Source organism: Panthera onca, chromosome B1 (genome assembly GCF_046562875.1).
Source record: "Panthera onca isolate mPanOnc1 chromosome B1, mPanOnc1 haplotype 2, whole genome shotgun sequence".
Classification (NCBI taxonomy): Eukaryota; Metazoa; Chordata; class Mammalia; order Carnivora; family Felidae; genus Panthera; species Panthera onca.
In genome coordinates, this window is record NC_138342.1 from 94,155,943 (window position 1) to 94,181,069 (window position 25,127).

Below are 25,127 nucleotides of genomic sequence, written 5' to 3' on the forward strand. Positions count from 1 at the left end.
GCTCTTTCTGTTTAAACATTTACAGAAACAGAGCAATTAAAGTTTATTTTAATTTGTCAGTATAACAAAAGACTACCTTCTACCTTAAGAGGATGATATAGCACCAACAAAACATTATTCTAAGCCTTTAGACAAAGGGATGATGTGCTATTAACATTACATCACAGTACAAGATTATTTCTTTGTGCATGAGTTCTTCATATTTTCTTATTATACTCTTCTTTCTATATGAGGTCCTAAAGAGGATCCTAAAAAGAGAACCCCCTTCTTCCTTTCATTTGAAGAAAAAGGAGTGTGTCTTACTCACCTTCAGTTAATTTCAAGCAAGGTTTGTTAAGTTTCTCAATTACCAACTGCATTTCTCAATCTCCATGCTAACCCTCCAGTAGAGCACAGCTCCCTTTTTCAGGAATGGTGGGCCATTCCATTGCTACATGGCTTCTTGCTCGTGCTAGTCCACTAATTAGCTCTCTGACCAGCCCTTACTTCTTGGTTCCTTTCGTAGAAAGGCAAGCTAATGGCCAGCTCTTACCATACAACATTCATTTAAAAATACTTGAGCTAAAAGGGACATTGGAAACCATTTAGTACCACAACCCAATCCATGCAGGAATACTTTCCGAAACATCTTAAACAGAAGAGAGATTTAATTTTACTTATGCTTAAATGCATCCAGTAACTAATTCATCACAATCTCACTTCTGTGAATTCTCTTTCAAGAAACAGGAATTTTGTATCCAAGTACTCTACTTGTGTTCTTCACCAACAATACACCATTATTTTAAGGAAACAAGCCTGTAACATCCTGAAACTTTGCTTTGGCAGTTTTCTGTCTAAAGAACGTGTGTGTGTTTTCAAACCCCAAGTATATAAAGTATACCAGCCAGGTTAGAATGAAAAAGTGAAAAGTTTATATTACACAGTTAGTTCATCTTTCATTTTCTGTTCCTGTTAAGGAAAAATATTAAAGAAAAATATTTTCTTGCTATTTAAAATTCAAGACTAGCTTCTTAAAATAAGATTTTTTATCCCAACACCTACGCAGCAATTCATGACTTTAATATTTTTAATGATTACTTCCCTGCATGTATAAGCCAGGAGATGAAGGGACATGAGCCATCCATACATTTGTTACTTTCTTCCCTTTCAGACTCTCTTGCTTTGGTAATAAAATTCTATGTGCCCTAGGGGCGCCTGGGTGGCTCAGTCGGTTAAGCGTCCCACTTGGGCTCAGGTCATGATCTCGCGGTTTGTGAGTTTGAGCCCCGCATTGGGCTCTGTGCTCACAGCTCAGAGCCTGGAGCCTGCTTTGGATTCTGTGTCTCCCTCTTTCTCTGCTCCTCCCCTGCTCACACTCTGTCTCTCTCTCAAAAATAAATAAAGATTAAAAAATTTTTTTAAAAATTCTACGTGCCCTATAAGAATGTCTAAGCCCTGTAGCAGCTCCACTCTATTCTGGCAAACTCAGGAAGAGTTTCTTTGTTTCATTTGTTCATTGTAAACAAAGGAAGTTTGTTTTGTTTACAGTGTACATTCCTTAATAAAGGGAAGATTTATAGATAATAAGATAGTATTCTTATTTATTTATTTGTTTATGATCTGTAAGATAATAAAGATGTGTTAATCCAGTAATTTTCTGGTATTTATTTGCCAGGCACTTTTGTACTGTTAGTAATTTATTTTGTTTGTGATATTACCTTGACTGCAATAGATCATTATAGTATATTCATATTTACATATGCAATCTCTCATCCAAAAATTCATCCATACACTAGATCTAGGAAATTGGGCTTTCTGGGATATCATTTCTCTATTTTATTTGGCAATACGCCTGGCGGTGAAGAGCTTTAAATTTGGCATCTGTCATTGCCTATCTTGGTCCAAATTATATGATGCTAAATACCATGAAGAATACTTCACAGGGGAAATCAGTAGTGGGTTATGAGAATGGTAAACTTCATATCACCATGTGCTTGTATCTGAATATTAGAACTGTTAGCCAGATGCTTCCTGTAGACTTCCGGAGAGACAGAAAGTGCGGTGCCACTGGGATCCAGAGGCACTGATGGGAAGTATGCAGAAGATACATAAATCACAGAGTATATTCATTTCATTTGGCTTCATGAGATTCCACTGACATCACTGCGGGTAACCAAGGTCTGCACCAGGACCCTCTCCCTTCTGCTCTCTGACGCCTTCGAGGTGCTGCCCATCTAGACCAGGCCCTGCAGTAATTTCACACACTCCCCTAATAAAGTCCTCCGGGGCTGTCATGTATTTTCATGTGTTTGCCCTATTATCCCTCCCTGCTTGAGTCTTACAGATAATTGATGATGCTTCAGTTAATCATCTTTCTCTCGCTTTTGTTCACCAGGTACCTTCGCCTTGAAGAGGCTCTTTTATTGAGAATCGATGTCTTCTTCTGGGTAATTGATCACCATAGACCCAGGGACACTTGACTCATCGTTGAGGAAGAGTAATCATCATGAATAATCAAAAAGCCGTAGCTACACTACTGCAAGAGTGCAAGCAAGTGCTGGACCGGCTCTTGTTGGAGGCGTCAGATGTGTCGGAGGAGGACAAGAGCAAGGACGAGCAGTGCAGAGGTGAGGTCCTGAGGAGAGGCGCTGGGGGGAGGGAGAAGCCAGCAGGTTTGCTCTCAACTCCCCTGCCTGAACGACATGTTTTCATCTCTGCCCTATTTTTCTTCTCTTGGCAGATGACCACCGAGAGATGAGTGGATTTCTAGGGCATGAATGGGACATGGGCTACAGGCGGACGGGCAGGGGAGGAAGCCCACTTTGTTGCAGTGAATTGCTGTCAGTTCTAATTTTAGGCTTCAGTAAACATGAGGCTACAAGAAAACAGTTTAGTTCAAGAAGAACAAAGGGTGCAAGTAGGCTGGTGCTCATAAATTTCAATTATTAAAAAATTGAAGCAACTTCTGAATGGTGGCATATACTTTTTTCAAACTAAGCTTTTGTGCCTCATCAGTTTCCATAGGCTTCTACGGTTTCCATAAATATGTCATCTCATTGGTCCAATCTTTCTTTTTTTTTATTATCAATACATTTCTCATGCTGCATTCACATGCCATTTGTAAAATAAATCCTTTCATACCGATGAATACTGATTGCATCATTATCAGGGTTTAAGAATTTGGCCTTTTGCTCATTTCATAGTTTATGCCATTCATAGTTTTAGATGAGTCATTGTTTGAGAAGTTTTGATCACAAAGTCTAGAAAGTTAAAACATTTATTTTTTCCATAGCCAGTTTTGGAGAGGGAATTTTCTTTCCTTTCAACATTTGAATAAATTTTCCTGCGTTTCTATAAGTGTATCCCTTTTATGTGCTTTTAATTTTTTTTTTTTTTTTTGTATTTTTAGTGACTGGCTATTCCTTGTAGAGATAAGATTACATAAAATGCACACTCCCCATCTCTTTTGTTGTGGATGATTATGTAATGGGAAAGGTTCTGGAGGAGTCTTTCCCACATTCTTGTATACTGGCACACACACACAGAGGCACTTCAGGTACCTAGAGGCGTCTTAAATTTTTGTAATCCGTTATTTGTGCCCCTTTCAAGGTAAAAATGCCCCATGTCCCATTGTTTCACAACACCTTAGTTTATGTGTTTTCCTTCTTTATTAGCCAGATACACCACTGCGTGATTTTGCTTGCTAGTTATACGTGCCCATCAGCCTGGGCACACCCTGGCAGGTGTTAGCCCCTTGTCAGGGAACGGCGGGTACTTGGCGCCTCCAGAACACACTGCAGGGCTGGTTCTAGTTCCCTCAGGGCCAGCGTATTGTGTTCTATCTACTGAAGTTTTTCTCTTGTCCTTTTACTACATGGCATCCTTTGTCTCTTTAGCCCAAATTCCTTCAAGCTTTGTGTTCTCCCTAGTGAAAGCTCAGAGCCCCCACTTGGGTAGCATTTTCTTCTTTTTTCTTCCCAAGTGCCACAGAAGAGGAGAAATAATCAGTTTAGTTCCAGATAAGGCAAATCAGAGCTACAAAATCATTCGATTAGCAACGGCCCTTCAGGTACGCTGCTTGGGGAAGTAAGTGATCAGAAAGGCAGAAGAGGATACTGCTCCGTCAGTGGCTGACTGCTGGGGTTGGCTGAATCTGATAAGCCAGTGCAGGAGGAAATTTGTGCTGAGCCATTGATAATCTCAGCATTAACCCATCCGCATGGAGGCAGGCTTCATGATCCACCCCAAGCACCATCAGTACAACTGAATGCAGTGTGAGTGCAGAGTCCCTCCCTTAGCAGGTGGTTTCTGAGCCATACTAGTGACTTAAGTGGTCACTCACATGTGCTCCAAGAGAAAGGTATTAGTACAGGGCAACTTATGGTGACAGGGCAAGCCAGAGAACTCTAAACATGATTACTGTGGTTTTTGTTCTTTCCCTCCTCTTCACAACCCTGTTCTCTTCCCTCAGAAATTGTCCTTGCCAACATGGGTGACTACCTCTAGCAACTTCCTCAGAAATAGAGAAGGAACTGAAATCTAAACAGATACATATATATATATATATATATATATATATATATATATACATATATATATGTATATATATATATATACACACATATATATGTATATGTATATACATATATATGCATATATATACACATATATACGTATATATGTATATATATACATACACCATATGTATATGGTATATTTTATTACATCATATGGTATATTTTATATAATATAATTTACTATCAAATTGGCTAACATACAGTGTGTAAAGTGTGCTCTTGGTTTTTGGGGTAGATTCCCATGGTTCATCACTTACATACAACACCCAGTGCTCATCCCAACAAGTGCCCTCCTCAATGCCCATCACCCATATTTCCCCTCTTCCCATCCTCCCATCACCCTCAGTTTGTTCTCTGTATTTAAGAGTCTCTTATGGTTTGCTTCCCTCCCTCTCTCAAACAGAGATATATTTTTTAAATGTATTTCAGAAGCATCATTTATTTCAGTGTGCCACACTGGACTATCCATGTTCTGGCATGATCTGTAAGGAAAGGGTAGTGTGGAGGAGGCAAAATGAGTTGTACAGAATCAGATTTTCTCCATCATCATGAAAAAAAATTGAAAATATTGAGACCATTCAGTGCCAAAATATGGTGAAATTTTTTGAATCCAGATATCAGATTCTTGTTGTCATTTGACTACTCATTTGACTCCAGAGCTTGATACTCACAGGCAGAGTGTCCAAATTTATTGGTCAAACTGGGACACTTGAGAACAAGAAGGAGCACTATTAATAAGTACAGGAGGACCACAGAGAACTGTCCTAAGTGAACAGGACTGAGTAGTCATCCTATTCCCAACTATTTAGAAATATCATTTAAGAAACTTTCTTTACATACATACTGGAGCATTTCTGGCAATCAGAGGGCCAAGCTTTCCAGCAGATTATGACCACATAGGTCCCTAATGCCATGGCTCTGCTTTCTTTGGAGGAGTGCTATCACACAGTCAGTGCTCCGTAGTTCTGGGTTGCTGAATCAGGAAGCAATGATTTCAGTGTGATATTTATAAATCATCCTCAATAGTCAGTATGGATTACTCACTGGTGTGGCCCATCTGATACCCTCTCAATGCCAAGCAGTGTCTCCTCACCAGCAGTCATCCATACATTTGCCCACTTGGCAAGGACACAGAAAGGCATCATGGACCAAGGCAGAGTTAGGTTTTCTTCCTTCTCTTCTTTTTGTGTTTTACTCTCTCTGTCATATCTCTTGGGTCCTATTTAGCATGTCTCATGTAGATATAAGACAAATCCTTTTAACCATCAGGGTGTGAATTACAACAGCAATAACGCACGATGCTTGTCTTCAGAGAGCTCATAGTCCAATGAGAGGACAGTATGGTTTCAGAGCAGTGGGATGAACACTGAAAGGGCATCTGCATTTGGGGACTTGGGAGCACTCAGGAGGGACATCTCAATTCTGTGGGATGGACATCTCATGGCAGGCTGATGAGAAGTACCCAAGTTTGCACTGAGTGCTAAAGCCAGTGGGCCTGAACTTGATCATGAAAGGACTGGGAGAAGGCAATGCAAAAATGAGGACAGAGTATACAAAGTCATTAAAGAACTGTATGCAGGGCAATGGACTGCTCCATTTTTTTTTAAGCAAAATGGGGATCAACAGTGTGGAAGTTGGAGTGGATGAGGCAAGATAGGAAGCAGGGGTTCAGGCAAGAATTACTGATAATGAAAAGAAGGAAATGGATTTTTTAGGATCTACAGATTTCAATAGCCAGTTAGATTCAAGAAGGAAGAGAGAGCAAAGAATCTAGACTGACTTTTAAGTTTCAGACTTGGTGACTCAGTGAATGGTGGTAGCATTCGTCAAAATAAAGAAACAGATTTAGAAAAAAGACAGTGAGTTCAGTTTTAGATATTTTTGAGTATGAAATGTCTGTAACATAAGCACCTAGAGATTTATAGCTGGCAGTCATATAATCAGGTCCATAATCCCTTATTCAGACCACTTGGGGTTCACATGTGCTTCAGAATTCAGAATTTTTCAAGTTAGGAAGGTAGTATGGAACATGTACCATCTACTACATTCATACTCTGGTGGAAGCTGGACAGCACCTATAGTCAAACATAATTTTTACAACAAAACTTTTGGCTTCTCACTCAGTAAGATAAACAAGACCATAAGTACCCTCTAGTCAGTTCAAGTCTGGTTTGGGTGCCAAACTTAAGAAAAAAACCTTCTAGTTTCCAAAACTTTTTGGGTTTTCCAAGTTTGGACAGGATATTGTGGACCTCTATAATGAGGTTTGGTGCCCAGGAAGAGATCGAATGTGTCTACTAATGTAATACAAAGCCATCCCACAATAAGTTGATACCATTTCAAATTTCATTTTTTTGTAGCCATTGTCAATATTCAGATGTAGTCCATAGTGAAAGTATGAGGTGAGGCGAGGTCTTGGAGAAGTAAAAAGAGGTTGTACAAATTGACTCTCTGCATTACCCAGCTGCCACAAGCCCCAGATGTCATTCCATCTCAGTCCCTTTCTCATTTTACAGGGAAAATAATATTTCCTTCATTCCTTTCTCTGATTCTTCATGCAGAGATAGTCACTGAAGTGCTTTACTTCCTGCTAAAAACCTTTCTTAATGCCTGACTACCCCAATTTACCTGAAGGGCAAAGTAGACCAGGGCCACCCCTGACAGATAGCTTTGCGCTATTATTCTTTGAGTCAGAACCACCAGCTCAGACCAGCCAGCAAGAGGTAGGAAAATTTTTTTTTGCCACTGAGGTGCTTCATCATAACATTGGTAACTCAACAGCCTTTTCTTTGACTGCAATTTCCTTACCTGAACTCTGACCTTTTCAGCTTCACTCCCCAGTGAATTAAGGACCCTGATCCAGGAGGCAAAGGAAATGAAGTGGCCCTTCGTGCCTGAAAAGTGGCAGTACAAACAAGCTGTGAGCCCAGAGGACAAAACAAACCTGCAGGATGTGATTGGCGCCGGGTTGCAGCAGTTACTGGTAGGAAGAGCCACACCACCTGTTCCTCTGACACCCTGAAGTGAGGCATTTAGCCTCTAAGTGGTCTAATAGATTAAATTTCTTTGAAGCATAAGACAGCCCCTACCCTTATGGTCAGCTCTGCCAGATTGACTAATGTGGGGGAAATAGCTTTTAGAAAGCGTTGCCTGCCTGTAAGACCTTCTGTTGGAAGCCAAAGCAAGTAAAAGTGAAGAAGAGTGGTCAGTAGGTCTATCGAGAAAACTGTCATCCTGAAATGTTTATTATATCCCTGGTAGTCCAGAAGCACTGGTTTTGGTTCTGCCGTGTCTCTTAGCATTTTTATTTTGAAATGCTCCTTTTTAAGGGTTGAGTAGCTTGAAAAAAAAATCATTCACCATTATTTCATCAATATGACATGCTGTCCACCATGCCCCTTCCCAAACCCGGGATCCTCCTCATTCCCTTGTCTCCTCACAATGCGGGCTGTTCAGGAAGCATTAAATCAAAGTCATTGACCTGCTTATTCCTCAAATCACTTCTTGGAAATTGATCAAACTGCTATCTCTTCCTTGGATAGAAGAGGACCTCAGGAATAGCACATGAACTCAGATCTGAGCTCAGGTTTCAGCCTTATGTTCTAGGGATGCTACACAGACTGTCATTGTTCTTTTTAGTAGCATTGTTTTTTTACTTACATTCTCTCAGATGATTGTCAAGGAAGAGAGTCTATTAGCTTATCTGTATTTTTTCTCATGTAAAAATATATGTTTTTCTGGACACCAGGCATTACAAGCAACGATAATATCCTAACATTTTTATTGCATCAGTTTACATGAGAATGTGATTTGGGGTCACCCCCAAAACAAGTGTACAGGTATTGTGTTTGCCTACCGAAACAGAAATCTGGGAAAGGTTCCCTGATCTATGTACATATAATGGCATCTTTGGAGACTTAGTAGAAATAGCAAAGCCCCCACTTTTCCCATGACTTACCCCCGCCAAAAATATAAACAAACAGACTGAGGTTAAGCAGACTGGAGACTGCAGGAAAAGGAAAGTGGGTATTTGGAAAGAATGCAGTGGTGAACCAGCGATCTTAAATGACCAGGCTTGGTATATGTGGAAAAGGGGAATGGAATAATAACTATGGTTTGCGTATCACTGCAGATTTTACAAAGTGCTCACACATATATCACCTCCTTTACTTCTCAAAATGGCCCTCCTGTAATTACCACCATTATCATCCCCATTTTACAGATGAGGGAATTAAGGTGCAGGGAGATTAACGTGCCCAGGGGAACAGACCTCTGAGTGGTGGAGCTACCCCTTCCTCCATCTAGCTACCGATTCTCCTTCAGAAAGCCCCATGTGAGGAACTTGAAAGCACAGGTAGAATCCCCAAGACTTGTTTACTCTAAAGCAAGATGTAGGCTATCCAGTAGAACTTCCTGCGATGCAGGAAATGTTCCATAGCTCTGCTGCCCAGTGCATTAGGCCCCGGCCACTTTGGCTCTCCAGCACTTGAAATGTGGCAAGCATGAGAACTGAACTTTTTTGTGTTATTTAATTTTTAAAAATCAATTTTTATATAAATAGCCACATGTGGCTAGGCCTACGGTTTTATTGCACAGGGCAGCTCTGGAGAAGTGATACTTAAAATGAGACCTCACAGCAGCAGCACTAGAAACTTGTGGGATATTCAGATTCTTGGGCCCCACCCAAGACTTACCAAATCGAAAACTCTGAGCCTGGCAATAAGCATAGACAAGCCCTCCAGAAGATTCTCACGCATGCTAGAGCTTGAGAACCAACGTTCTAAAGAAAAGAGGAAAGTCAGAGAGCCTGATCAGGGATGTGAGGGGAGAAGGAACAAGGTAAGGGGTAAAAGGAGACTCCAATGTGAAGTTTCCAGGAGACCAACCGTAAAAGCAATCTCCTTCCCATTAATTCCAGGAACTTGTTTAAACTTGGGCCAGTTCCTGAAAAGCCATAGTTGCTTCACCTGCTTGGGAAGCCTTGTGTGATTCGGCCGCTGGTGGCGTAGAACGTTCAAGGCTTCCAAGGAAGGTGAGAACAGGACCTCTTCTTTGACCTTTGGGGCTTAGAAAGTTCCTCTGAACTCCAAACATAGGCTGAGAGAGGGAGACACATCACACCATGACAACCAGGGTTTTACTCCTCTTGGTCCATCCCGCAATCACCAGATCCCCCTCGCCGCATGCAAAGCTGTTAGTGACTCTAGATGAAAAACTCAAGATGGTATTTTAAAAACTGGGTCTTGCTGCATTTGGGAGCTAATGTGAGTTGGCAGACAAGCTGTTCATAGTTGTTAGACTGTATTTATTCCTTCTACTTTCCCTCTACATACTGCACGGATGTCACAGTTGGGAAAATAGAGACATACAGAATTTAAGACATTTGTGTCCGGCTCACGAGATCACTAGTGGCAGCTCTGAGAATCAGTCCATTAGGCTTCTTTAGTCCCTGATGTATTTAACCTGGGAGCTTTTTGAACTCTGAGCATCATTTTCTTTCGCTTCCCCAGCAAGCTATAAATTAAGTAACCACACCTCCTAAAGACTCTTAGGATGCTTTCCTATTGTGTCAGACCCCAAGTGCACAATTACTAAACCACTCTGTTTTGTAAATACAGAGCACTATAGCACTCTGTGAACTCATGCTACTTTCGATATCTTAGCTTGCCAAAAGTATCCCGAGTGAATTCCATGATTTGTTTTTGTCCCATTATCTGTTGGTTTCAATATTATTCTTTACTGAAGCGGGCTGGCCATGTTTTAATAATCAATTCATTACGAGATTCTCTTCTTTACATGAAAAATTGGTTAAAGGCTGCTGAGTTTTCTCTTCAGCCAAGTTATGTCTTCTTACGCTTTTTTCCACAAATCTAAACTTGCCATGATTTTCTTTGCCTTGAAATGAATCCTTCCCATAAAGTTTCCCCTCCATTTTTAAAATTAGCATTACACTTAGAGTCTAGCCACTGTTAAGTTTAATTTAATTTAAGTTAATTCCACAAATAACATATCAAAGTTAAGCACAGAATTATGCTGAGTGCCTGAGTTAGTGAAATTAAGGGTCATTTATAATGTTACTCTCTTAGGCTAAACTTAATCAAGAAAAATTATATGTGTTTTATGCTTTGCTTTCTGTTCTCCACAGCCTCTCCCATTTCCTCCCTCCCCACACGCTTCCCCCCACCCCGCCTCCTTCTTCCCCACCCCCAACCTTTTCTCCTTTGGTGTGTGGCCACAGACAGAAATTTATGGCAGGGGCCAACCTCCTTTACACTCCACACAAAGCTCGCTGGCTTGAGAGAGTTTGTTCGCTCTCTCCCAGAAAAAACACCTGCAGCACGCTCCCCAAGAAACCTGGAGAGATGGGAGATTAATGTGGCTGTAATAGCTGGGCAGTGTTTTTGGTATTATGCCCTCTCCCCAGGTAGATGGGTCTTTTCCGAGATGATACCAATTATTTATTGCTGAAACATCTGTTGATAACTGCAGCTGCCCTTGTGAAACAAAGCCTATCACGGGGTCACAGGCTATAGGGACCTAAAATCCTACCTCATGCTAGTTTTAGACTATTCAATAACACCCTCAAGTCCATGGGTTACCATCATCTTTAATGTCTCATCATGCCATAGAAAATACTTTGTAAACACTGCACTGCCCTGCCCTACAGGCTTTGAAGTATTATTTCATCTCCATTGGTAATTTATATTCCAGTGCCATTGTGCTGTGGGAAAAAGAGGGGGAACCTTTTTTGTTTTCCATTTAATTGTATATCGCCTGACACTTTGACCTGTATTATTAGTATTAGTCAGAAAAAGGATTTTCTCCCTCTCTTATTTAAAAATAAAATTTCAAGGGAAAGTGAGCGCTCCTTCAGCTCTTTTCACTCAAAACAATGTTTACACTCTAAGAGGAAAAGATGAAAAGCACAAGCAATTTTTTTCAAGTGTCGGAGAAGGGCATTTCAGTTTTTGAAAGAGAACAGTAAGGCCCTTATAAATATCATTCAGCAAAACCTTTGATGGATTTTTTTTTTTTTTCCAAAAAGTATTGAAGGCATTTACCATTAGCTTCTGTTTAGCTTGGTTTTGGGCGGGCACAGTAGCGTTCTTACTAGTAAAACTCTCCTTGCTTCTGAGATGCCAGGGAATGAAGGCACCGGCCTCTGTGTAGATGCCACCTTTTGTAACTTTTCCAGTAACTTTTACACTTCTAAAAATGATGCTTCCTGCACAAATAAAGAAAATATGAAAACAAAACTTTTAAAAAGGAGATTAAGGACATGTTTGGATTTGCATGTCTGTCGCAGTTGAGAGCAGGCTGGGTTGCCGGGCTAAGAGAAGTTGCTGGACAGGCCCTGCTTTTGAGCTTTCCTGCAGATTTGGGCATCCTGATCTTGGCAAGGATCTGGCCTCTCCTCAGCCCTGTTTCTGTGGAGAAAGGGAACTTAAGTTTAGTGGGGTGTCTCTGCAAAGAGATATGGGGTAATTTTTAGAGGATGGCTAGAGTAAGGTGCAAGGAGATAAAGCAGTCTCAAAATGAGGATTTTTTCCCCATTTTCTCCTTAACTATATAACCATGAAAATGGATAATATGATAACTTTTATTCCACAATTTTTTTGGAAATATCTGTGCTACCAGTAATTTGAAGAGAGACTACATAAATAAGTAGTTGTTTTCTTATGTGATCATGGGTGAAAAAGCTTTGTGGATGAACAGAGTTTGATAGATTTAACTTCCAGAATGTTTATATGTCTGCAGATAATCTTGTTGTCTTTAACTTGTTGATATTGTTATTTTTAAACTACTTAAAGTACTAAGAGGTCAAAAATTAAAACATAAATAGGAGCTCCTGAGTGGTTCAGTTGGTTGAGCATCTGACTTCAGCTCAGGTCATGATCTCACAGTTCATGAATTCTAGCCCTGCATCAGGTAAGCTGCTGTCAGCACAGAGCCCACTTTGGATCCTGTCACCCTCTCTCTCTGCCACTCCCCTGCTGGCATTCTTTATCACAAAAATAAATAAGCATTTAGAAAATATATAAAAAAAATTAAAACATAAATGAAAATGAATAAAGATAAGAGTTGTTCATTACAATATTATGGGGAAAGGTTTTTAAAATGGCTAGTATGGGGCGCCTGGGTGGCGCAGTCGGTTAAGCGTCCGACTTCAGCCAGGTCACGATCTCGCGGTCCGTGAGTTCGAGCCCCGCGTCAGGCTCTGGGCTGATGGCTCGGAGCCTGGAGCCTGTTTCAGATTCTGTGTCTCCCTCTCTCTCTGCCCCTCCCCCGTTCATGCTCTGTCTCTCTCTGTCCCAAAAATAAATAAAAAAACGTTGAAAAAAAAATAAAAAATAAAATGGCTAGTGTGATTAACCTAAGAGCAGAGAGGATAGGAATAGTATTTAGCAAAAGATGACTATAAATGTATTAGGAAATGAAAAGTCAAGTTCAAGAAAGATACATTGTGTGAGGACTAGGTAAGGTGAGATGCTATCCCTGGAAGCAATAAAATTCTTCTCCATGAATAAGCTCTGGGTTTAAGAAGTTCTTAAAACTAATTTTAAAACATTTATTTCAGGTGTCAGTTTTCATATTAATAATAGAGAATTCTTGGCTCAGATCATGATTCAGGTCATGATCTCACAGTTCATGGGTTCGAGCCCCACATCAGGCTCTGTGCTGACAGCCCAGAGCCTGGAGCCTGCTTTGGGTTCTGTGTCTCCCCTCTCTCTCTGTTCCTCCCCTGCTCATGCCCTGTCTCTCTCTCTCAAAAATGAATCAATGTTTAAAAAATATTTTTAAAAAATAGAGAATTCAAAAGCAGTAATAGGTAATTTTTGGATTATGATTCTTTCAGCAAGTGATTTTTTCAAATGAAGTTTCATCTTCAACTATGTGCCTTGGGGTTTTAATAGTGGAGATCTTTTTCATTAAGATGCAAAAGGCAAAATGAATGCAAGCTGCATATTCATTCATTTACTCAGGAAAACTTTATTGAGTATTAACATGTGCCACACATTTGATATATTGAACACTGAAAGAAAGGCAAAGGAAGTGGAAGACCTAGTTTATGTCCTGGAAAAACCACCAGAATGAGGAGATGCGTCAACCAACCTTTGTCAAAAGCCCTGCTTGTTGAAACAGTTCCTCCCATTTGTCCATCACTTAATATGTGGCAGGTGCTTGATACATATTCTTCTAATTCTTACAGGCTCGGCCATATGACCTGTCTTAGCCAATGAAATGTGATTAGAAGTAACATATGCCAGTTCCAAGCAGAAGCTTTATAAGCCATTGTGTAGTTCTACCACTGGAAGTCTTCCTTTGCCTCATGAACAGGATCATGGCTACTCCCTCAGCCTGGCTTCTGAAAAGGGCAAAATACATGGAGCAGAGTCTCAGAGTTAGAGCCAAACTGCAGCCAATTCTAAATATGAACAACAGCCAAGTAACTTTGTTGTTAAAGGTACTGAAATTTCGGGGTTATCACAGTCTTACCAAGTGATATAGGTTGATTTGTCCCCCACCAAACGCATTGAAGTCCTAACCCTCAGTGCCTCCAAGTATGATTTTATTTGAAAATAGGGCCATTGCAGATGTAATTAGTTAAGATGAGGTTATACTGCAGTACAGTGAGCCCTCAGTCCAATCTGACTGGTGTCCTTAGAAGAGGAAGGCCATGGGAAGACACAGAGATACAGAGAGAATGCCATGTGAGGACAGCAGCAGAGGTTGGGTTTTGCGGCCATCGGCCAAGGAATGCCAAGGGCTTCTGGCAACACCAGAAGCCGAGAGAGAGGCGTGCAACCTTAGAGGGAGTGTGTCCTGCTGACAACCTGATTTTGAACTTCTAGCCTTGAGAACTTTGAAACAATACATCTTCGTTGCTTTAAACCACACAGTTTGTGGTGCTTTGTTATGGCGGCCACCGGAAACTAATACACTAAAGGAAAGCTGGCTAATGTACATGTGGAAGATAATGCAATAAAAAAACTCTCAAATGACCTCAAGATTCTTAGTATGTGGTCCTATGCCTCTATAGAGAAGAAGGCAAAATATACCACAGTCCACAATCAAGAACAGAATTTGTTCAAAAGGACATTTCAACAAAAATGGTTTCTAAAAGAAAAAAAAAGTAGGGTAGGGTATTTACTATATTATTTCATCCTTAAACGTGGCTGGAGAAAACAGATTGGAAAAAGCCAATCACTCTTTCTATTTCATTCAGTTTCGGGGCTATAGAGCAGTCAACAGTCCACTAACCATCTCTATTTGGATGTCCCAGATATCTCAAGTCCCCTAGGGCCCAAACTGGCTCATCATCTCCCCACTTTTGCTCGCTCCGTCCACCCCATTGTCTCTTCCTCCAGTGATCACAATATCAGTAAATGGTATCATGAACCTCCCAGTTACCCAAATCAAGACCTAGGAATCATCTTTAATTCTATCTTCCCATCAACCCTCATGTCGTATTAATTATCAAGTCCCACCGTTTCCTCATAAATATCTCTCAAATACATCTTCCCTTCTCCAACCCTACTGCAACTGTGCTGGTTCAGACCATGACACCTCCTTCCCAGATTATATCCAACCCTTCCCCTACCTCTAGTCATGTCCCCTGTATAAACAAGAATAGTAAGGTTAGACTGCAGAAAAAGCAATGCCAAAACTTAAAGCAATAAAGGTTTGATTTTTCATGTCTCTATATGTCCATCTGAGGGGGGAAAGAGAGCTCTGCTTCATGTCACTCCCCTCAGGGACCCAGCTTGATGGAATACCTACCATTTAGAATATTGCTAGTTGCCATGGCAGGAGGAAAAGGAAATGATGAATTGCACAGTGGCTCTACATACGTGCATACAGAAATGACCATAGGTCACAGTAAGCGATGCAGTCACAACTCACATCAAGAAGGCTGGAAAACACCATTCTACCATGTGCTCAGGAGGGGAAGACACAGAAATAGATTGGCAGGTAGTACTCATTATCACCATGACCCACCAGCTTTACTCTACACTGCAACCGAAACCATCTTTCTAAGATGGCAGTCCGCTACTTCTTCTGGCTTAAATCTCTGGGGGAAATCTCAGCTAATTTGAAAACAAGAACTCTTTTAAACTGTACATCTTACAAAAGTACCTAATACTAATCCTGAACGACAAAATCTACATAAATTTGGATGAGCATTTCCATGAAAGTGGTGGGATTTTACTTTTATTTACTTGACTTTTATTCTTTATACATTTTTTTATTCTTCACCATAAACATCTCTTACCATTATGAAAAAGGCAGGAGAGAGAGAGAGAAGAGTATCTGTTGCTCAGTCCCCTTTAGATCCAGATCAGGTCAAGGGTGCCTGGGTGGCTCAGTCGGTTAAATCCAGATCAGGTCAAATGTTCAGAAAAACTTAGGTAAGGGTAGTAAGGTTATGCTGCACCACTTCTCTCACACCAAGTACAGATACGGAATTGCTTCTATCTTAACAATGAACAAGCTAAGGTGATTAATTAAGTGACTCGGACAAGGCATCTTTTGCCGATAAAGGAAGGATTTGAAATTGCAACGTTCTTATTTCTGAATCTTCTCTTCCCATTTAATGGCCTGCCATAAGCTAAGTATCATTCTTCTCTTGTTATGTTTTTGGAGATTATTTTAGCACACAGCTGTGTACCCACACATACACACATATGGAAAATATATGTGTATATATCTACATAATTGGTATGCATGAATACAATTTCTTTCTTTCTTTTTTTTTTTCCAAGAGAGTACATGTGTGAGTGCAGGAGGGGCAGGGGGAGAGGGAGAGAGAAAATCTTAAGCAGGCTCGACATGGGGCCCAAAGCAGGGCTGGATCTCACAACCAACCATGAGATCTTGACCTGAGCTGAAATCAAGAGTCAACCGTTCAACCTACTGAGCCACCCAGGCGCCCCAATACAAGTTCTTTCTTTATCAAATGATAGAACATTGAAGCTGGAGGGAAATTTAGAGATCATTTCTTTCAAGCTCATCATTTGGTCAGTGGGGAACTTAAACCCAGAGACAGAAAGAGGTGGCTCACCATAAGTCACAGACCCCATCAGCAAGAGCCACAGGATATGACACCCAGGTCCCTGAATCTCCCTGAATCTGCACACCCCCATTCTTCACACGGGCCTGTGGTAGAACTGGACCAGCCTTTCCTTGCCGCCTTCCTATCCTTTCTGCTGCCCTATAATCTGCCTTGGGCTCCCTCTGCTAACATCATGGGACTTTTTTACTCAGAGCAGAATTAATTAAGACAGAAATTTTATAATTTCCTATTATCAACACTTAAAACCTTAGCTTCATCTGCTGAACCTCATAGTTCTTCTTTGGAAAAGCAACCAGACAAAATGTTCAGATTCATCAAAAATAAATTTCATTCAATAAGTGAAAATTAGGCACCCAGAGAATGGAATCCTTAAAAGACAAATAGCCCCAAGGCCTATGAAGTTTCAGACTTTAAGATAGAGTCTGATTAAAATCACCAAGGATTTAAACCCTGCTCTAAAACTGTGCCAAAAACCGCCCCTTTTAATACGGTACTTTCAAGTTTTAAATTAAAACGATGACTTGTTTTTAAAATTCTACCAACGAAACTTCAGCTGCCACAGAATCGGGCATGTGAGTTATCCCTTTGATGAGGGCTAACCCTATGGCATGAGCTTCATGTCTCCCCATAATGAAACCCCAAGGCTGAGCCAAGTCTTGGAAGAGTTGATCCGAATAAGATGAGCAGACAGAGCAGCCAAGTTCAAAATGCAGGAAATTAACACGTTGCAGTCCCCGGGCAGACAGAAGAAAGCAGTGACCTTCAGAAAAGGATAAATCCTGGGGGGGTGTTTATTCAGTCCTGTCAGCAAGTAAGAATAACATCACCTCCTAAATCTTATAGGTGAAAAAACTAAGGAGCTTACAAATATCATCTCTAAAAATACATCTCCCTATATCTGACATGGATTCTATTAGTTCAAACAATATGAAAATATCGTCTTTGTATGTCAACAAACATCAAACCGTGGCAGTTTCATAGGATTCAATCTGATATGTTCACAACATACAATCTTGAGAAAAACCCTCAAGAGTAGATTTGATTATGCCCATTTTGCAGATGAGGTGATTGGTTCAGGGAGCTCAAGAGACTCTCCTAAACTATATTACCGAGTGTGGCTAGGCTGAGATATAATCCAGACCTCCCCACGTGCCGCCTCCCTCTGCCTGCCATCATCCTATCATGATGTGAAATCATCTACCCAGCTTATTAAACCAACTTGCCTCACTCTCAAGGGCAGACACCAAAAATTTTTAAGCTCAACAAATTTCTCAGATATTTGGGATTAGCCCTTTCTTTTTTAGGCTATATTGGTACAGCACCAAAGAAAAACTTATGTTATCCCACTGATGAATATATTCTGCATCAGTTGCCTTTGATTTTTGTTGTTGTTTTTGCCCACCCCATCAGGAAAAACATTTTAGCAGGCACCCTGATATACATGTAATTTTTCTTTCTTTTTTTATATATTTTTTAATGTTTATATATTTTTGACAGAGAGACAGAGTGTGAGCGGGGGAGGGGCAGAGAGAGAGGGAGATACAGAACCCGAAACAGGCTCCAGGCTCCGAGCTGTTAGCACAGAGGCCGACGCGGGGCTGGAACCCACGAACCGTGAGATCATGACCTGAGCCGAAGTCGGACTCTTAACCGACTGAGCCACCCAGGCGTCCCCGTTTAATTTTTCATTTAATAAGTTATATGCACGTACTATGCATATGTATATATATTTCTATAGAATGGAAACCTAAGAACAACACAGATTAAATGACCACTTTAGGATAATTTTTTAAATTACATTATTGGCATGAGAACTTCTTGTTCAATTTAAAATTATAATTGAATATGTTTAATTAGATGTTATGTTTAACATCTTAGCACTGTGCCTTGAAGATATGGGTAGGATAGGGTTTTTTTAACACTTAGTTTTTTTAATGGCTGTCATAGTTGAAAAACCTTATGCTTCCAACATAAGCAGATCCAAATAAAAGAGGTCAGCTAATCCATACTCCCCATATTTCAATCCATCCATGAATCCTGAAACATCATGTGCTGAAATTCAGCTGCAAATTTCCACATTTTGCAAGTTAATCAGAAGATACTATTTTTTTTAACAAAGGATGTAAAAGCTCTTCCTGCAGAAGATTTTTAAACAGGTTAAAAATTTCCCACTTGTGTGAGTTATCTTTATGTGATGCTTTATTTGGTATGAAGATCACAATGATGAAAACATTTCCAGCCCTCATGATCTGAAAAACATTTTCAAAATACCTTTTGGATAGCATACTGTTGTCAGCCACTTATCACAGGAAAGGAAATTTTGGAGAACTTGTCTGTTTATAAAAAATCTAAACCCTGTAAAGTTGACAATTCTTTAAAGAATTTTGCCTTGAGATGTTTATAGTCTTTCTCCCTCTTATTATGAGTTATTTCGAAGCAGCCGTGATTTATAATACTATCATCTGTCAATCTACTTAACCAGATATGTAGAAACTGCAATACAAGCAACTGAAAATTGAGTTCAGAGTTCTCATTGTTGGCCCCTCCAAGATGAGGGCTCCCTCAGGTAACATCTGTACTAAGGGGCCATCTGACACACAGGCAAAGTAAGGAGCTGGTGTCCATCTACTTTTTAAAATGTCAGTAAAGCTTAATTTCTTTCTTACTGGTAAACTTCAGAGGAGTCTTTTTGAATTGTCTTTCTGTTTTGAGAACAGAGAGATTGTGTATGGCCATACCACCCTGAACGTGCCTGATCTCATCTGATCTCGGAAGCTAAGCAGTGTCGGGGCTGGTTAGTACTTGGATGGGAGAACTGAGACAGTGATTCCACAGATCTACTCCCAATCCACTCTCAAAATAATGAGTTCCTATTTACTGAGCATCTATTATGGAGCATTTTACATACGTTCTCTTTAATTTTCTCAGTAATCTGTACAGTATTATTATCTTTATATATAAGAAGTTGAAACTAAAAAGTTAAAAAAAGTTACCCCAAAGGGGTAGTGCCTCAGTACAATCAAAGCCCCCTTTTTTTTGCACTGTCCTGCAGTGTCTCCCTGTAGCAACTGCTATGACTAGCTTCCTCATGAGAATAGCCTCAACAAGTTGGCTCCTTTTTCTCTATATATGTACAATCTGTCACATTTTGGAAGTATTACCAACTCAGTTATGGAACTTTGTATAGTTATTCACCATTAAAGACTAGAAGCAAAATATGTTTCTTTCATGGACGTTGAAAACGTCATAGTAGGCGTAAATTACTCCCACTGGCACTGTATAAGAATTAGAAATCTCTGGGCTTTCGGGAATCATTGTCAGGTAGGACCTTAAAAGGGCTTGCTTAGAGGTCAGACTCTTAACATTCTTTCTCAATAGCTTTCTCATTTTATTACTTTGAGCATAAGACTGTGGACAGCTTCCCTTCACTCTTTGTATAAGGCCATATCTTTGCCTAATATGCTTAAAATGCACCTTACTTATACCCGTTTAAGATTTTAATGGCTTATGCCAGAGATTATAAACACTGTTTAATGAGCTGACTGAATCAAGATTATCTGGGTGAGTTTGGGTTGGGGGATGGAAAGAAGGGCAGCTTCTTTAAAATATACCAGGAGATTCTTTATTTTTTTTTAATGTTTATTTATTTTTGAGGGAGAGAGACGGAGCCTGAGCAGGGGAGGGGCAGAGAGAGAGAGAGAGAGAGAGAGAGAGAGAGAGAGAGAGAATCCAAAGCAGGCTCCAGGCTCTGAGCTGTGAGCGCAGAGCCCAATGCAGGGCTCACACTCACAAACCGTGAGATCATGAGCTGAGCTCAAGTCGGACGCTTAACCAACTGAGCCACCCAGGCACCTCTAACCTGGAGATCCTGATTTAGATCTCTATTGAGACCCAAGAACTTGTATTAATAAAACATCACTATTGATTCTAATGTACAACCTGGTTGAAGTACCACTATTTGACTCCCCTTTTTAAGTATCTTATTTGTCATTAATAACATTTTCTGTAATTGAATCATATTTTAAATAGATTATAGAAGTTCATTATTTAAGAATATTATAGTGAATCATGAAGACTACCTCGTGTAATGCATAACCATTCCTTAGGTTGACATTTCCTAGTATAGTAATCTGAGATTTTTTTCCTTAATGAGGTTTTATTAAAGCAAGGCTAACCCATACTGATTGGACATTTATTTCTGCTGTGCTTATGTGAATGTGATTCCCTTGGACTATAGGACTCTAAAGTGACAGGTGAGTCCTTTTGTTTCTCTAAGTATGCATAGCTGTTAAAATTACAACAGGACAAGTAAGCTCTTAATCCTTTCACTGATAATTAATAGTTTAAGAACCAGTAGAAAGCCCTAAGAAAAATGAGGTCCAAACAGTTCTCTTTGTGCTATACACTGCTACTCTTCTAGCATACGTTTTTGGTAACAATGACAATGACAATCTTGATAAAATTAAGACAGTATAGGTAGGGGCTAAGGAAGCTGACTTGGTAACTAGACTGCTTGGGTTTGAATCCAAGAGCTGCCCCTTATTAGCTTTGTCATCATGGGCAACCTATGTAAACAGCATCTACAATGATAGTAATAACAGTACCTACTTCATAGATTGTTTGGAGGATTAAGTGAGTGGATAACATGGAATGTTTAGAATGGTGCCTAGCATTCAATAAATGGTAGCTATTATTATACTATAAGCTAATCGACAAAAGGACATGGCTTAGGGCCAGATATGAGATTTTTATAGTTATGAGGCAAGACAGAAACTCAAGGGAAACAAAAGCAAACATAAACAATTGAGACTACATCAAAATGAAAAGATTTTGCACAGCAAAGGAAACCATCAACAAAACATAAAGGCAACCTACTCAATGAGAAAAGATATTTGCAAGGGTTAATATACAAAATATACAAAGAACTTATACAATGCAACACCAGAAGAACAAGTAATCTGATTAAAAATGGAAAAATAAATGGTCAGGGGACCTGAATAGACATTTTTTTCCAAAGAAGATATACTAACAGCCAATAGACACATGAAAATATTCTCAACATCACTAATCATCAGGGAAATGCAAACCAAAACCATAATGAGATATCCACTTACATTTGTCAGAGTGGCTAAAATAAAAAAGACAAGAAATAACAAGTGTTGGCAAGGATATGCAGAAAAAAGGAACTCTCACACTGTTGGTGGGAATGTAAATTGGTACAACCACAGTATGGAAGTTTCTCAAAAAGTTAAAAATAGACATACCATGTGATCAAATAATTCAACTACTGAGTATTTATCCAAAGAAATTAAAACACTAATTCAAAAAGATACATGCACCCCTATGTTTATTGCAGCATTATTTACAATAGCCGAGATATGGAAGCAACCTAAATGTCTGTCAATAGACCAATGGATAAAGAAGATGCAGGGTGTGTGTGTGTGTGTGTGTGTGTGTGTGCTTATTTATATTTATATTTATATATAATGGAATATTATTCAGCCATAAAAAGGATGAGGTCGTGCTATTTGCAACAACTTAGATGGACCTAGAGGGTGTAATGCTAACTGAGAAAGATAAATATCATTGGTTTGACTCACATGTAGAATCTTTAAGAAAAAATAAACCAAAAAAAAAGCAGAATCACACCTATAAATACAGAGAACAAACAGTTGGTTGCTAGAGGGGAAGAGGAGTGTGGGGATGGGAAAAATGGGTGAAGGAGAGAAGGAGATATAGGCTTTCAGTTATGGAATGAATAAGTCACAAGAATAAAAGTCACAACATAAAAAAAAGGAAGCAAATATAAAATATTTTATGGATTTTTAAACCTTTTGATATTACAGTGTTACCTTTAGTATTAATTTATATTTTTAAAAATACCATTTAGCTGTTAAGAAACTGAATTATTATTCAAAAAAATTCTCTGGAAGGACATATAAGAAATAGATAATGTCAATCACCTTCTCAGAGGGGAGGAAGGAGCCTGGGCCCGGGGGGTCAGACTTTTCACTATATCCCCAAGTGCATTTTGAACTATGTGAATACACTACCTCCACAAAAAAATAAATGAAATGTAATTAAAAAAAAAAAAGACAGAAGCTAAGATCAAATAGAGTAATCAAGCCTCTAGCTGAATTTTGCTATCAAAATATCAAAAATGACTGAAGTTTTTTCAGATTTATCTATTAATGTATATAGGCAACCTTTCAAACAATGCAAAGAACTTAACATTCCAAACAGTATGTTAGTGAATCTGACAGTTGAACTTCTTCATAAGTCCTTCTCCCGGTACCAGCAGTCACACACCACCACTATTAAAAAAAAAAAAAGAAAAAAAAAAAAGGAGAGAAAATAATGTAGCTGTGGAAGAACCCCAGACTACAAAACTGATTGTCAAGCTGGCCTCTTCCTCTACAACCATTGATGACAGCCACTGAGATAGAAGAATCATAAGCACTGGTGAACCAATATTCTGGATTCTTCCCTGGAGTGCCTTAAGGGCAAAACCTGAGACTCCTTTGCTATTACCACTCACAGAACCCATTAGCTGTTAAGAGGAGTAATATCCACATGGGTGAACACGGTTCCCAGGAAACAAAGTAGCATCAGTTACAAAGGTCTTCCAGTACCATATTAGATAAGAACTTTTGCTTTTGACCTGACTTGGTACTCTTTGAGAAGGGAGACATCTCCTCAGGAGCCAAGGTGGTTAGGACAAGGGAGAAGAATGCATCTTCTTCATCAAATAGCTCTTCTTCTGGGGACCTATTTTTGGACTTGAACTCAATGTGTTGACTCAGATTATAATGCTAAATGTTTGGTCTAAATATTAAATTTTTTAAAATTTTTTAATGTTTATTTATTTTTGAGAGAGAGGGAGAGAGACAGACAGGGAGAGAGAGAGAGAGAGAGAGAGAGAGAGAGAGAGAGAGAATGCGGGAGGGTCAGAGAGAGAGAGAGGGAGACACAGAATCCAAAGCAGGCTCCAGCCCCTGAACTGTCAGCACAGAGCCCAACATGGGAATCGAACTCATGAATTCTGAGATCATGGCCTGAGCTAAAGTCAGATGCTTAACTGACTGAACCACCCAGTCACCCCTAAATATTAAATTTTTGTTTTTAACTCTGACATTCATCTCTTCTATATTTTCTAAAAACCACCCAATACATTGAGCTGGGAAATTTCATCTTCAAAATGTTTGAAGATCAGATAACACCATGTCTGTCTTTGTTGTATATCCAATGCCTATAAGATACATTTTATATCTTAAATATTTTGTTGGGTGAATGAATAAATTCTCAGTAAATCATATGCCAAGAATCATTTGCTACATTATAAACCTTCATGTGCAAAATTTTCCCCTATAAATGGAGTGTATTGCAATAATGAATTCCCCTTCATTTTTGAGATTAAGCTCATGGGTCCCAAATCAGTTGAGTTCTGTCCACAGTCAAGTGTCACATCAACTAATATAGACTTTTGATTTTTCTTTTCATTTCATTTCTTTTCATTTCGTTTATTTCCAGGTTAAGCACTCTCCAAGAAAATAGTTTTGCTATGATTTTAGAGATATTTTCATAGTTAAAAAATAAGGAATAAGAATTCTAATTTCTCAGGCTTCTCTGACATTTCTTTGTCATTACATGTAACCATGACATTCGTATCAATAATAAATATTGTAGACATTTGTACATAAAGGTAGAGCCAATAGGATTTGCTGATATATTAGAAAAGAGAAGGAGAAGAGTCACAAACTTGGAGTCAAAGCTCTAAAATTTTGTCCTAAACAAATGAATGGATGATTTGTTTTACTGAGATAGAGACACCAAGAGAGAAGCAAGCAAGTATAGAAAATAAAGAGCTCTGTTTTAAATATGTTAAGTTTGAGGGGAACCTAGCTGGCTCAGTTGGTAGAACATGCAACTGTTGATCTGAGGGTCATGAGTTTGAGCCCATTAGGTGTGGGGCCTACTTAAGAAATGAAATAGGGGTGCATGGGTTGCCTAGTTGGTTAAGTGTCTGGCTCTTGATTTCGGCTCAGGTCATGATATTAAGGTTGTAGAATAGAGCCCCATGTTGGGCTCTGTGCTGAGTGTGGAGCCTGCTTGGGATTCTCTCTCTCCCTCTCTCTTTCTACTCCTCCCCTGTTCACTCTCTCTCTCTCTCAAAATAAATAAATAAACATTAAAAAATTTAAAAAGAAAATAAATATGTTAAGTTTGATATACCTAATTGACAAGTTGGCTGTTATCTAGGCAATCTCATATACAAGGCTGCATTTCAGGAAAGAGACCAAGGATGGTATTCAAATTTGGGATTCACCAACAGAAATGATATTTGAGGCTATGGGACAGTCTAAGTGCAGCTAGAGAAGAGAAGCAGCTTTAGAACTTTTAGGGCATTCAACATTCAGAGGCTGGAGAAGGATACTCCAGCAAAGTAGAGTGAAGAAAAGAAACAATTGAAGTAGAATGAAAACCAGGAGAACGAA

At 39.5% G+C, this 25,127-nt stretch overlaps 1 protein-coding gene across 3 annotated transcripts in view; it reads left to right on the forward strand.

Moving 5' to 3' along the window:
* The window catches only part of ALPK1 (alpha kinase 1), a 126,109-nt gene that overhangs the window by 58,567 nt on the left and 42,415 nt on the right, over positions 1–25,127 (forward strand). For 2 of the 3 annotated variants that reach the window (XM_081795564.1, XM_060654408.3), the window contains exons 3-4: positions 2,375–2,606; positions 7,385–7,539. In XM_081795564.1, the coding sequence (XP_081651690.1) occupies positions 2,486–2,606; positions 7,385–7,539 (276 nt within the window). In that variant the 5' untranslated portion in view covers positions 2,375–2,485. Of the gene's footprint in view, positions 1–2,374; positions 2,607–7,384; positions 7,540–25,127 lie in introns of those variants that run through there. The other variant, XM_060654412.3, reaches the window with a different exon arrangement.